At 41.0% G+C, this 15,009-nt stretch overlaps 1 protein-coding gene across 2 annotated transcripts in view; it reads left to right on the forward strand.

The window, feature by feature from the left end:
* The window catches only part of PAPLN (papilin, proteoglycan like sulfated glycoprotein), a 47,557-nt gene that overhangs the window by 8,706 nt on the left and 23,842 nt on the right, over positions 1-15,009 (forward strand). For both annotated transcript variants that reach the window (XM_071427245.1, XM_071427246.1), the window contains exons 2-7: positions 3,366-3,428; positions 11,590-11,705; positions 13,052-13,112; positions 13,366-13,468; positions 14,368-14,498; positions 14,820-14,943. In XM_071427245.1, coding sequence (XP_071283346.1) covers positions 3,366-3,428; positions 11,590-11,705; positions 13,052-13,112; positions 13,366-13,468; positions 14,368-14,498; positions 14,820-14,943 — 598 coding nt within the window. The remainder of the gene's footprint in view (positions 1-3,365; positions 3,429-11,589; positions 11,706-13,051; positions 13,113-13,365; positions 13,469-14,367; positions 14,499-14,819; positions 14,944-15,009) is intronic.

Genomic DNA, 15,009 nt, shown 5'->3' on the forward strand with positions numbered 1-15,009 from the left:
TGAAACAAGGGTGCTTATCCCAGTTTCCAGTGGTAATGGTGTTCTTGTGTTCTGTTCAGTTAGGAAATTCCAGTTATCTCCTCTGTGGTTCTCTCACCCTCCTGTTTTGGAATAGAAGGTTCCTGAGCTGTTAAAGTTAGATCCCAGTTTGAATTTCTCCCAGTGTTTGGAGAAGCTTGGGTCAGCATCTCCTCAAGAAAACAGTCTAGAGCTCAACTCTGAAGCTGATTCTTTCTGACCAAGCTCACAGATGGCTGGAACCACTCCCCACTTCAAGCCTTTTATTCATCTCACCTGAGCACTTATGCCAGATGTGACTGCCTAGACAATTTGAATCTCTTCTGGTGTATGGGCAGAGGTTTCAGCTGGGCACACCTCTATTTCTGGTCAAAGATTCTGCTTGTTCCTTTCTTGTTGTGAACTCATAAACCCTCTCCCTGAGATAACTTCATATTTTAGCACTATGGCAGGAATTCCTCCTTGTGAGCTTTCCAGCAGCTGTTCCATAGCTTGAGCATAAAGTCACCATTTCCCCTCAGGCTCTGCTGCTGTTTCTGGGTGGAGGAGGGGTGGAGAGGCTGTTCTAGCACACAGTGGGAAAAGGGAGCTGGGGAGGGTTGAAGAAAACTGGAAAGGGCAGGAGGCTCAGGGAGCAGCAGCTGCTGTTGTTACAAGTGAAAGAACTGCAAAACACTGTCCTTTTCATTCCTTCCCCCGCATACTCAGCCTGCAGTGAGAAGAATGGCGAGCAAGCAGAATAAACATAGGCTGCTGTACCCCAGGTCCTACAAGGACTTAAAGGGCCTTGAAATCCAGAAACAGAACTTGACCTTTCTTTAAGGTTTCAGACAGATTCTTCAATCCCATCTATTGTGGTTGAAACTAAGGTGAAAGGAATCAATGCTGAATCCTTCATCTGAGGAAGCTTTTAAAATAACAAGTTTGTTGATACTCAGTAATCAAATACAGGATCTTTTTTCCAGTGGGGAATTTCACAGGATACAGATGGTCCTGTTCTTCCTTCTGCCAATCCTTCCAGGAATCTCTTGACCAGTTTAATAGGTCTGGATGGTCTAAATATTTTAATGCTAAATTTGGGACATATGATAGAAATTTCCATGCAAGTGCAATGGCACAAAAGTACAAACAAGCATCAGAGCTGTAACCTCTTGCTGCTTTGGTGCACAGGGTTGCCCCATACATTGAGTTCTGACTCTACTTGTCTCCTCAGAGAATCTTTTTCTGCTGCCTGGCTGAAAACATCCAAAATTCTAACTACCTGGAGAATGGGAGCACTGCTAGCCCTGGTAACCTGCTCCTCTAGCCTCTTATCCAGGAGCCTCATGTGGTTTGGTCCCAGCTCCCTGTCTGCCTCTTGGCTCAGATGGTAGAAAGAGCTGAGCAGACAGTTCATTTGCAGCAGAACAAGGATTTGATTTTCAAGGCCATATCTGTGGACCTGAGAGGTGGCTAGGTGGCTGGAAATGGAATATGTGAGAGAGGAGTGCTGGGGAAAAGGTGATTTTTTTTTCCCTCCAGGTAGTAGGAATAGGAGCTGATCTCAAATATTTACCTCTGATGGCAACACCATTCAAGGAAGATGCTGCTTTCACAATGCCTTTTCCTAGTGCTGTGGGCATTCAGGAGAACTTTGCTGCTTGTGTACACAGATCTTGTAGCAAAAGGGTGTCTTCTTGCCTGTGTTTCCTCCAAGAAAGGCTAGGATGCTTGGTACAGTTGTTACAGAGATCCAGCCTGACCTGGTCACTGGCCTCTAGAGCACAGAGAGTATTCTTTACATCTTCTGGAAGGTATCCCCAGGTTGTGTCTTCCTTTATTTGAATAGCAAAAGTAGTAGCACCTGTGGGTGATGGAGGATACACAGTCTTCCCTCAGTTTCCTAAGAATTAGTAAACCAAAATTAATGATAGTCTTTTCATATTAAAAAACTCCTATATCTTCATTTTCTTATGAATCAGTGTTTAGGGAGAGAAGTTTATTAGCGTTTGTTTTCCCAATTCCATTTTCTCTGCTTACTATTATTTTGTACACAGACAGGTGCAACTGATTTTTTTTTTTTTTTTTTTGTAGCTTTTACATCTGAAAGATAAAGTATTTAGGAACAAGCTTTTTATTCTCAGCATGGTGAATGTTGGCAGTGTTAAAATCCATCGTATATACGGACTTGGAGAGTTGTTATGGAATCTGTTCGTTGAGGCCTAAGACTATAAGAAAACTGGTTGCCTATCATAAAGTAACCTGAAATACTCAAATACCAGATCAACTAAATTTCATTTTGGGTATTTCTTGGTTCTGATGTCATATCCTCATGCAACAATGATTTTTTATCAATGTTATCATTGTTAATAGTGATACATATTCTGTATTTTATCTGAATTTAATAGGCCAGGCTAAAGGAGCTATATATGAAGTTTTAATATTAATACAGATATTGTTACAAGGACTGATTAAATAACCATTTCTTCCTTGATGCTTTTGTGTACTGTGAAAGGAAAATTTCTCCTTTTACCTTTCCTTTTTCCAAGTTAGAAAGAAGCCCAAACTAGATAAAATTGTGGTAGGAGCATCTACTCTCTCTTTTTTTTTCCCCCTGGGCTTAACTGGTCTCAAGGTCATGAGAAAAGGGTGATGAGAAAGAATCAATCTGTAGAGGCTGAAGTGTCCCTGTCACAGCTGTGAGCTCTGGTGAGTGATGGTTGGTGTCACTGCAGCTCAAAAAAGGAAGGATTAAGTAGCAACAGGGAATGTACCAACAAAGTTTTGTGGTCCCAAGTGTGGGCAACGCCCCAAATTCAGGAACTGTTGTATGCTGCCATACCAGCCTACATGACCTGATCTGCTTTCTAGCTCTGCAGAGGGGATGTAACTGCTCATGGTGGAATCTAGCTATAGCTGTCCATGATGAATTATGGGATTTTAAACAAGCACAACTACACAAGATGATTGGAGGGTACAGAAATGTTAACTGTGGAATTTTTTACCTTGGGTTGGTTGAAGTCATTGCAATCCTCAAGTATTTTATCAGGTGTATACGTAAAGGGGTGGGAGGGCAGACATGCAACAGCATGCACCTTCCACTGTGCCTGGGGATGGTGTTCTCATAATACCAGAGGAAAGTTCAGGGAATTAAGCACTCTCAGTAATTATATCTTGGCTTTATGTGCAGGGTGTTTTCAATCTTTGCAGATGCCTTCATCTCTTCAGGGAGTTTAGTGGTAAAACTGCTTTTCTCCTCTCCTCTTAGTTTTACTTCCACCTCCATTTTTACTTCATGGTATTGTAGCTTATCCACCAAACAGCAAAGAAGCAAGCAATCTTGATGAGTAATTTTTTTGTTCCCACAGACAGAGATGAAGAACCTGTTCCTTCTGCTCATGCTAGCAACAACGTCACCTTCTGCATTTTCAGTAAGTAAATGCTCTTCTGAGCACTGTTACAAGAAATGAAAGATACTTCTGTTAAGAACTGTCAACATCTGTAATTCAAGTGCTTTGTAGAAAGTATTTCTGAAAGAGCTAATAGGGTCAAGTCATCAGGCCTATTGTGGCACATCTTATGGAAAGTCTAACATGGCAATTAAATAATCGAATTCTGGTAGTGCCTTTGGTTCTAAGGATGTTATCTGCAAAGCAGTAATTGCTGTCTTCTGCTTCAAAGCTAGAGAGAGTTATCACTTGAAATAAAGAGAATGGATTTTTGGTTATTTCATTATTCTCTTTTCTTTGGTCTTAGAAGTATTAGCCATGTGGTTTAGCTTTGCTGGGAGAGGTTACTTTATGGTAAGCCAATGTGATATTATCAGAAAAATAATGCAGCAATTATGAACTGGGATTCGTGTTCCTTTCTGAGTGAGAAGCAGGATCTTTCTGAAGTAAATGCAGCTTGAAAACAGTTTGCCTGACTTGAAGTTAAACTTTATTAGTGAGTTGGTCATCTAAGGTAAAAGGTGACCTACAGAGTAGAGTGGAAGTATTAACAATGGTTGTTAGGTGTAAAGTAAAAGAGAGTGGGGAAAAAAAGAGGCAATTATCACTTGGAGTAAGTGTTTTGCTTTCTAGGCCACCTTTGAAGATCAGGGATGAGACCAGAAATCAAGCCGAGTTTGTTAGTTTCCCTTGCAGATGGAAATTTGCTTAAATGAGTGCCTGCTGTCTCAAAACTAATAAAAAAATCATATTGTATGTTAAAAGAACCAGAAATTGAATTTATTCTATTCAGTTCATCTGTTCACCTGCCTGTCTCTAGTTTGGAGATATTGGTGATTTTTTTGGGAAGGGATATCACTGAAGTACCCTGAGACTGTGAAGGCTGACATTTCTCTGTAGCATTAGACTCTACCTCCTGCATGCATTCGATAGTTCCTCTTGAAGCCATGCTGAATGAAAGGAGAAATTTTGCTTGGCCACCACTTAAGTTCAATATGTCAGTTTCCCTGCCATATTGCATCTGTCCAATTCATACATTTCCTCTGAACACTGTTTCTTTATATGGATCTGCATTTCTAGGTTGAAATGCTGGTTTTTAATTTATTCTGAATAACTCAACATTGTTATTGTTTAAAGTGCTAATCTATTGAATAAACTTTTAGATGCCTTACCCAGCTTTAACAAAGGGCAGAAGGTACACAAGGACATAAAAGTTAAGGTCATACAGAAACAGTAAAAATTACTGTGAGTGCAGAGAAAGAAGAGATTTTACTGTTATTCCTATGGAGGGAAAGGGAGAAAACATGAACAAGAACAATTTTACCAGGTAGAACCAGTTTGTTTTGACCTATAACCTGTCTACAGCTATGTCACAAACATGTGTCTAGAAAAAAACATTAAAAGGTAGGCAGATACAATTTCCCCCAATAAACTTCCAGTTTATGAACCCTTTGAGCTTGAGATATCTCTCTCTCTCTTCCCTGAATTTGGTCAAAGCCTCCTTGAAGCCATAATATCAACATCCTGCTCTTGAGAGCTAAATATCAGCTACAATGTAATGATTTATTAATATTAATTAATAATTAATAAAAAATAGCAATTTGGGACAGGATTTGTGTTTCCCCTGTGTCACTTAAGTTGCCTACATTAAATCTCCACTGTCATTTTAGTGATAAATCGCTAATGCTATAATGTTTTCCCGTGGTTCTTTGCAGTAAGTCTCTGGTTTTCTGTTGTCCTTTATTACCCTATATTACCCTTATAATCTGCTTTCATTACTTCTGTGGTTTTGGCATTGCTCATAAATGTGCTGAGGCATTCTGGTTCCTTATGGAATTCTGCTGCTAATGTCAGTTCTTGCAGTGGGTGGAGATTTTATTCCTGCTTTTTTCTTTGGACCACCTGCTCATCATCCATTGAAGAATTGTCCTTCTGGCTGCTTAACTTCCTTCAGAGCTTTAGGTGAAGGATTTTTTGGAAGTGTTGTGCTAAATCTGACTGTATCTGGCAGGTTACCTTTGTTGACATGTTTGTGAATTGAAGAACTGCAATATTCTTAGAAGAATTTGCTTTTAAAAGTCCTATTGACTTTTTCCCAAACATCCTGTATTTATGCAGGTGCCTGCTAGCTCTGTTCTTTGTTATAACTTCTATTAATTTATCAGCTGACATCAGTTTTATGCTCTGTGAATGTACAGTTCCATGGGTTCCCCTGGGATCATTTTGGAAACTGGTGTCAGATTTTCCACTTTCCAATGATCACATATTGAAGTGGATTTAGCTGAGAGGGTTGTTTGCTAGTATGTAACAGTTTATCCATTTCAACCTTGAGTTCCTGTTAGGCCCCTTGGATAAACAACTTCTAGTGACTTCATACTGTGTGATTTGTCCACTTTTCCAAATAAGTTTGGGGTCATAAAGTTTACTCACAATCATCTTCTTTGTAGAGTTTTCTGAATGTGCTCCATTTCCTCCACAAGGATTCCAAGAATTAATTTGACTTCTCTGCAATGGCTGTGTCTTTTAAATTCCCTTCTCATCTCCAGGCCACCCGGAATTTCTGGAAGCCTTTCCATTTCTGAAAAGCAACTGGTACCTGCTCTGCCCACTGCCCCATGGGGCAGCACGTCCCTGGCTGTGCAGCGCACCAGGCATGCACCATGTTCTCCTCAGCTGACAGAAAATCAGTGGGTGTGGAAGGAGCTAGCTGTAGGGTGGGACAGCCCAAAGAGAGGTAGCACAGTGAGGAGTGTTGAAGAGTTGAATGGGGAACATGGAAAAGAGCTGGGAACCACAAGGGAGAGGGCTCAATGATGTAGGGAGAATCTGAAGTGTTTTGAGAAAATGAAGGTGTCGGGGAACTGCTGGATTTTACTGTATTTGTTAGAGGGCATATGCTAACGAGCCATGGCTAGGATGAGAGTGGAATGAAAGGATTTGTACACAGTGAGTGTAAACCACAAGCCATTAAAGCTAACAAAGCCTGGGTTTTTTTCCTCATCTTCGTAGAGCAGCTTGTCTTAATAAGATACTTCTTCTGCATCACTTTGTATTTTGCTCCCTGCTGTCACCATCTTGTTCACTTTCAGTCTTGTTTTTCTAGTTTTACTCAAATACAATTCTTTGATTGCTTATTCATTATTCATAGAAATGGTACTTGGCATTATTCACCTTCAAAGCTCTTCACAAGCCTGCTGTGTCTGAGCAAAGATCAATGGTTAAGACAGAATTATAAAAAAAATGCTTTGCTGATGTGGTTTGGATTAATTAGCTCATTTTTGGTAACATTTTTGGCTAATATCCTAGCTGGTTGCAGATGGAGCCATCTTGAAAATGCATATTGGCATAGCAGCAGATGTCTAAATTATAAACATGTAACATATACTGAATGTTTTCAGCTCCCTTTCAATTAAATTTGAGGGTTGGATACTACATGTCATGCAGAGCTTAGCTATGTGAAAATATATTATTGGTGGTCATCATTGTAGTATTGGGTAATTCCACTGGATATAGAAAGAAGAAGGAAATGGTTCATATACCAAAGAGCCCATGGTCTAAGGACACAGTCCATGTGGGTTATTTTGTTAGGGCTCTGAGGGCACTACTAGGCTTTACGGGCCCTGACTGGACTCTCCACACCCAGCCCACTGCCCAGGACACCCTTGTAGGCTCCTGGGACTGCTGGCTCCTGCCCCAGTGAGGATCTGCACAACTCTGCTTGGCCAGCCATGGACCCTGATGAGTCAGGCCCACCTGCAGTCCCAACTCCCAGCCTAGTTTCTTGTGGAGGTGCCCAAATCCCAGGGCTGGGGCTGCTCCCTGGCCCGCTATGCTGTCCTGGGAGAGTCTCTCACTACTGGCCCACAGTGAGCAGCCAATCTTTGGGGCACCTTGACACTTTTCTTTCTTTTCCCCTTTCTGTTATAAAATTTTCTCTGATCAATTAACTTCTCCCTAAGCACTTATTATTCAATGTTAATGAAGCCTCATTTTTTCACTGAAGAGTTCTTACTTGCCAAGACTTTGGCAATGAAACAATTACAGAAGTGATAGTGGTGATAGTTTTCTTTTGTAAGGTATTTGGTTTTCACCCTTCTCTCCTACATCACGTTTCCTAAATGATGCTACAGTTCAGGGTGTGTCAAAATAAACATTAACCATATTTCAGAAACTATAAACACCAGAAAGTAGATATTTATCCAATAAAATGTTGCAGTGTTATTTCAAAAATACTAAGAAAGGTTAAAGAGAGAGAGTCTGATTTTGACTGTAGTTTTATGCCATGGAAACACTACATAAGTGTGACACCACATTACTCATTTTATCATTGTGAGCAATATCTGTTTTCAGTGGGTAACAGCTGGACAGGGCTTTGTCGTCAGCCTCTATTTCTCACCACCTTCTCCCTGTCGGTGCTGAGATTTGTGTCTGATTCCAATGGAACCTAGTAAGCAAGTGAAACAGCCCCAGAAATCACAGTAAGGACGTTTCAGTGTCCAAAACAATGCTTCAGTTGCATCTCAACAGGCCAAAGCTGTGCAACCTTCTGGGCATAGTGTGGTTATCAGTAACCACATGCTTTGAGCAGCAACTGTTGGGGTGGTGCAACAGGACATTTTGTTCCTGCTCGTCAGTCTGGAAAAGCAGCACCAAACAAACATCACAAAATAATTCAGGGTGACTATCTCTGAGTCCTGAAAGGTGCCCAAGGAGCAAGGGGTAAGAATTTACCTGGGATGTAGGTTGTTTGGATGTGTGACTGCAGAACTTCACTGCTCACTTGGGATTGTATAGTAAATTGATGTTCTCTTTGATAGCTTGCTGGTATTTGAGTTGCAGCAAGGCACTAGGAAATTGTTCCCACTGAATCACTTCTCCACAGTTGGTGATATGAACTTTGTGGATCACTGCATGCCTGCAATGCATTTGTCTGGGAAGCACAGCCCTCTTCCCATGCATAGTTTTCTATCCATCTCATCAAACTGACTGGAAAGTCTTTCAAGGACCCCTTTTAAAGTGCTCCTACATAGTGCAAGCATTTTCTGTTTTTCTGAGTCAAGTCCCATTCATAGCTTCTCTTCCAGTGCATGTGTCATACACAAAAATAAACATTACATGGTACATAATAAGCTATCTAGGACACTTTTCCATAATTCTTTTGTTTGCCTGTGATGCATACTGGAATTGTCTTTGCAGATGAGGTCTGGAGGTCTCATGACTCAGAGGCATAGCTCTTTACTTGCTGATGATATCAGATACTGTTGGCCTGGTAACAGCAGATGCTGCCACTACATCAGCAGTTCGTCTGTCTAGGAACTGATGAAAGCAATGCAGTGTTCATAAAAATGAAATCCCTGGCCTTCTAAACTTGTATACCACAGCTGCCTGTATGTGAATGAGCCCTGAGAGTCCACAGTGCCAGGTCATGGGCAACATCAATATTCCCAGAAAGGATGCATTGCTGGTGTCTCAACTGGTGATAAAACTGGACAGAGCAGTTGGGCACTAACTGTCTGCTCTTTGGCTCTTTGGGGAGTTTTTAGAGGTCAGGAAAGATGGTTGTATGCATTTTCTCACTTCTCTTGAAACATTAAAATATATACTTTATGCAGAGAAAGAAACTACATTCTTGTATGAATGTCAGGCTGAAGCAAGAGAAGAACAGAACCAAATGAATTTGTAACAGTAATGAAGATTGTAGATTTTTCATTCTGAAATCCATGAGGGAATGGAATTTAGTTGTCCTGGCTGACATGAGATAAAAGCATTCCAGAGTCTGAAGAGAGCAGAAAGAGGCTTTTGGAGCAGAAACTGGCTGACAGCATCTAAAAATGTCCTGTTATCAGGTTATGTAATAATATATTTATTATTTATTATAAACATGCAGCTTTATCTTTGTCTGCCTACACATGTGCAGTTACTGAAGTAATGAGGACTGTACACGGATTTCCAAATATGGGAGTTGGGCCCCTATTAAAATCTTTCTCTGACACTGTACAGCTTTGGGAGGATTCTTTTGTCTGATGCTCCTTTTGGGGTGTACATAATTGGAGTGATACTGAGAAAAATGATTGTTCCTGAACTCTGTGGATGCATAAGCCTTACAACAAAGAGTCCCTGCAGATTTTACTCTCTATAGAAGGAATAAATAATGCTAGTTCTGTAGGAGGGATATTGGAATATTTATCAGGGCGGTGTGTGTGTCAAGGAAGGGCTTTCTATCCTAATTGCCTTCCAGTAATCTGACTTTCAAATGCTCTTCCTTTGGATTTTTATCTACACGTTTCCTTCTCCCTTATGCTGACTGAAAGGTCCCTTGTTTCCAGGGTGAGCTAATACTGCACCTAAATCAGTCAGTTGATACAGAGGAATAAGACTGCCAAGAAAAAATGGTAGCGCATTTTATTCTTTTGAGGGTGAGGGAGGAGGGATTACAGGGGGAGGAATTAGGTGTCTGAAAGAAAAACTTGGGAAAATAAGATTGCTGAAAAAGCCTTGCTGAAAGCTAAAACACTATTGTTGGGATTATGCCCAGAAAGGCAAATGAGAATGCAGAAGACACACAGTGACTTGAATATCTGGAGTGAAAGAATGGGAGAAGGGTTTGGCACGGGATCAGGGAGATGTTGACTTGGCCAAGAGGAGCTATGTAGAAGTGGCTGTAACCTGGGCAGTGCCACTGAACGAGCAGGATGAAGACAAACAGAGTTGGTCTGAACCAGAGGTATTAGAAAAAATTGTGTGAAGAAAAGTAAGTAGCTGAGCTAGGAAGAAAGTGTTTCTCATTAGAGAAATACAGGTGGTAATTTGGGGTGACTCTACAGCTAGACAGTTGTGGGTAATTCTGTAGTAAATGCATAGATATGGTTGGCTAATATTTCTGACTGTTGCTCTGCCAGCAGCAGGAAATTATTTCCTTAAAAAAGGGTGCAGTAAAGAAACAAGACTAACTTGGACATACAGTAAGGCAGAGAGTGTGTGTGAAAAACTATAAAGCCTGTCTAAATGACAAGGGAGGATTAACTCATGCATCTTGCCTGAGTTGGACTCACTGGATGATTTATTAGACTAGCTCCTATTTCTAGCAGAGGTTTGGATGTTTGTGTGTGGAGGCGAGTTAGGTCACATCACAATAATTTTTTACCTTTTTTTTCTCTGCCTGCCCGCTCTTCACTACAGCAAATGTCTCAGTGCCCAAATGACCTGCACTACCTTCTCAGTGGTACAATTGTATACATAAACTGCCCTTCAGTTTGCAGCTGCCCTGCAAACCCTGTTTTTACAGTGTCATTCACCAGGTAGCCCTGCACTTACCTTCTTTTTTCAAGCAGAATTAATCCTACTGCATCTTGCAAATATTACTTTTTTTCCTTAAGATATTGCCATTCTTCCCACTAACCACACATGTCCTTCTGTATGTGAATCCCATCAGCTTGCAGAAGGCCTTTTTTTTTTGAAAATATGGTATTTCATGCATGTCCAAGACAATGTATTTTGGTTGGTTCCATCACACTTGTAAATTTCTGTCTATATTATCATAATTATTTCTCTTCATGTCAGTAATCAAACTTTCTAAATACAAAATTAATAAGGGTTTTGCTAATGATGGCCCAGACCTTGACACTGTCATTGGACACATTTGGGTAAGGGGAATGAAGCTCCATATATGGAACTCTGTTGCAGTAAAAAGTGTGTTCTGGGGCATTTCTTTCTGCTTCCTTTACTTCTCTTAAGTATTGTACTTAGAGCCAAGGATTTGGGTTTAAGTGGCTGTATTGATCTGGTGTGGAGTGACAGTGCTCAGAGTCCCTGAAGTAATTATTTGCCTTTGCAGCCTTGCTGAGAGGAAGATGTTATCTTCTTTTAGATCGTTATTCAAAAGTGCTGAAATTCTATGAATAGAAAAACAGTAGCTGTTAAGAGAGATGATGAGGCTGGATGTGCTATGTGGCTTCAGCAAGCTAATACTCCTGGATACTAGAGACCTGATCTTTCTGATGTACTACTGTGTGCCACTTTTCATGTTAGGAATATAGCACAGCAAGACAGCCTTTTTAGGATCTCTGCTTCATTTTCTTTTTTTTTTTTTTTTTCCCTGTGTTGCCATGTCTTTTAGCTATGTCTGTGGGTTTTTTATTCCCAGGGCAGCCGGATGAAAAGGCAGGTTGATGTCTGGGGGAGCTGGGGTGAATGGAGCAAGTGTAGTCGGAGCTGTGGCGGTGGAGTCAGCTTTCGGCAGCGGCGCTGCTATTCCCAAAGGTGAGGGCTAACCCTTTTTTTTTTTCTTTCTTTTCTTTAAATGTGTTGTACTGTTACTGAGCTTGTGCAGTTATGTTCCAATATACATCCAGAAAAAAACAGTGTTTGATCCCAGGGGAATGAGTCCACTTTGAGATGAACCTCAGTTTCAGTCTTGTCACTGCTGTTTTGTGTAGTCCCCTCTTCAACATGTGCTTGCTTTGGCTCCTTTGATAGATCACAGCAGTTTCTGTGAGATCTGAGGCTGTGCAATCAGGGGATTGGCATGGTAGCAGCTGCTCAATCAGGTCTAGTGTGGCAAGCCCTGAGGGAGATGGAGAACAGGCCAGAGCAGTTGGTTTCTCTCCTGAGAGCTGGTGACAGCACTGAGGTTTCCTCAGGTTTATGATTCCCAGGACAGTAAATTGCCCCAGAAGAAATGGAAGAGTGAATTTGGCTCAAGCAGTGTTAGCGCTGTGCCACCTCATTTGCAGCTGGGTCAGCTGCATCCTAATGAGGATGATGACTGGTACTGCACCTTTTGGGAATAATGGACTGTAGAGATCTTGTTGTGGATGAAAACAAAGCAAAGGAGGGAAAAAAAGCCAGACTCTCAATAATATCCTGAGAAAAACAGGCCTCTCTCTGTTTAGAGAAATGAGAGGAGGTTTTGTAATGGAAGAAAGAGTTATGAAGCTGCTGCTTCCCACAGAGAATAAGGAAAGGTCTCTTTTGAAGGCTGCCCATTATGGTTTATACCTGCCAGAATCCCTGAAGGCCTGTCTTTCCATTTTAGGAACACTGAAGCGTTAGGCATTGATTGGTGTTTTAGATCAATTTCCTCCATAATTTTTACTCTCCATAATTCTCAGCTAGGGTCATTTGACTGGACTAAGGGTATTGCACACTTTCCATAGGCATGTTTCGCCCTTCCTAATAAGGGACCTATTGGGCACAAAAAAATCAAGATAAATGATGCACAAAGATATTCTGAATTGGCCACTATCCTCGTGCTGCACATAACATGTTTCTCTTTCTTGTATGGACAACTGGACTGTTTGCTGGTGGATGATGGACTAAAATCTCAGCTTCCATTATTTAGTTGAAACATGACCCTGAAGAGCTGTACTGCAGTTTTTCATGATGTGTGTCTCATTCATGCCAGAACATAAACCATAGCATAAAATGCCACTAGAAAATGCCAGCTGGTTTTAATGGTGAAGAAGTGCATATTAGTTATTTTGCTGTTTCAGGGAACTCTGTGAGGGTGATATGCTTGGTGTGAAGGTGATTTGTAACGTCTGCTATGAGATGACTTTTGCATGCGTATTCTTCAGAGAGCTCCATGTATTTTTTCTGTCTTCCAGGACAGAAGGTCCTTCCAGTTGTGTTGGACCAACACGAAGCTATCGGTCATGTAATGTTCAGGTATGGTTGCTCTGGTTTTAGTTTTTCTTTCCTGCTGCTCCTTTTCCCCAGACAAACATCATTCTTATTCAGAAATAAGATGTGATTATTAGTTCCTATTTCTCTGATGTTACTAGTGGATGCAGTTCATTACCAGTATCCATTCAAAAGTATGCTGAAATTATGCCCCAGTTTGAAGGGGCATTTTTATTGTACACTTTATTTTCCTCCTTTTTTATAATACTCCAATACAAACACTTTCTCTTCCAAACAGAACTGCCCAGAAGGTTCCCGGGATTTCCGGGCAGAGCAGTGTGCAGAGTTTGATGGGACAGAATTCCAAGGCAAGAAATATAAGTGGCTTCCATATTATGGAGGTAATGATAAACCTGTGGGGCTACACTTCATCACTCTCTATCAACAATATGTTTTGAAGTGACTGTAATGATTTTTACTGTAGTATCCTTGCAGGGTACTTCTTTAGTTGCAGTGGAGGGCAGGAGTTGGCATGGAAAAAAGTCCTTTTGCCAGCAGCAAAGCATTGCTGTCCTGAAGACACTGTATGGGCCGAGAGACATCACTGCAGCAATATGTACTTGTTTCTTGTAACAGCCATTCCTTCAGAAACATTGCTCAAGGAAATCTGGAACTGGTTGCACCTAAGTTCCAAAGTATTAGAGGGGCAGAAGTTCTGCTGTATTTTCCAATATGGTCAAAAGAAAATTAGCAGGGCACAAGAGCAGCAAATGTATGTAATTAATGAGTGCTTCAGAAAATACAACATCTCTTTCATCAGACCATGCTTTCTTGAGGAACCAGCTCAGAAGACAGTTGTGGGAACCAGGGGTCCTTGCTCTGAGCTTCGATATGGTATCATTCACAGTTGGTTAACAAATTATGAGGGATTTTAATTATGAGGGATTTTAAGATAGATTTAAAAGGGTTTTTCATTGCTTGTTAAAATAAGAGTTCTGTATCAGCACTTGTTCTCATTCTAGAAAGCCCTGTACTCCAAGGGAGTATAAGAGCAATCCTACTAAGGAATAACCAAATATCCACTTAGACCAATGTCCTCTGAGGAAATATTTGTGTACAGTGAGATTTTACTAGAATATTTTTCCAGCCTCCAGCAGTTTGTGACCAAGAAAATCATTTAATATCTGCCACTTAGTATCAGTAGACCCCTCTGTTTCTGCTCCTGTGATCTAGAACTAGGCTCCTGATCCAGTATCAAGTTATTATATAATATAAATGTTTCTTTTTTTTCTCCTGCCAGCAACTAATAAGTGTGAGTTAAACTGTATTCCCAAGGGAGAAAACTTCTACTACAGGCACAAGGAAGCAGTGGTAGATGGGACTACCTGTGAACCTGGCAAGCGAGATATCTGTGTAGAGGGAGTTTGTCAGGTTAGTCATCTCAGTACTTCCTTCATTCATCATTGGGTCTGTCAGTCTTTCTGTTGTCTCCCTTTGTTCTACTTGACCTTTCATCATAGCATCAGAAAAGGTGAATCACTCAGTTTCAAGGTGCTAAGGAGCTTCTGGATAGCATTTATCTGGCTCTGGCTGTGAAATAGTAGATAACAGCTTTGTTGTTTTCTCTGCCCTATCCTGACTTTCCAGGCTCCCTAGATTCAGGCTTTCTCAATAGATCTGTCCAGCATTTGGCCTTTTTTCCCCCTTCTGTCATCACATTTTATTCCTACTAATGCTCCTGTGCTCTGATAGGCTGTTGGCTGTGATAATATGCTGGAATCTGCCAAGAAGGAGGACAAGTGCCTGCAGTGTGGAGGAGATGGCAGCACCTGCTATGGTGTGAAGGGCACTTTTGATGTGGCCAGCCTCCCCAAAGGTACAGATGATCCTAGGTAGTCTGGGCAAGTGAGAAGGAGAGAGTTAAACCAAAAATCAACTGCTA

The sequence above is a fragment of the Agelaius tricolor genome, unplaced genomic scaffold, assembly GCF_023055355.1.
Source record: "Agelaius tricolor isolate 1412-34295 unplaced genomic scaffold, bAgeTri1.0.p SCAF_5, whole genome shotgun sequence".
Taxonomy (NCBI): Eukaryota; Metazoa; Chordata; class Aves; order Passeriformes; family Icteridae; genus Agelaius; species Agelaius tricolor.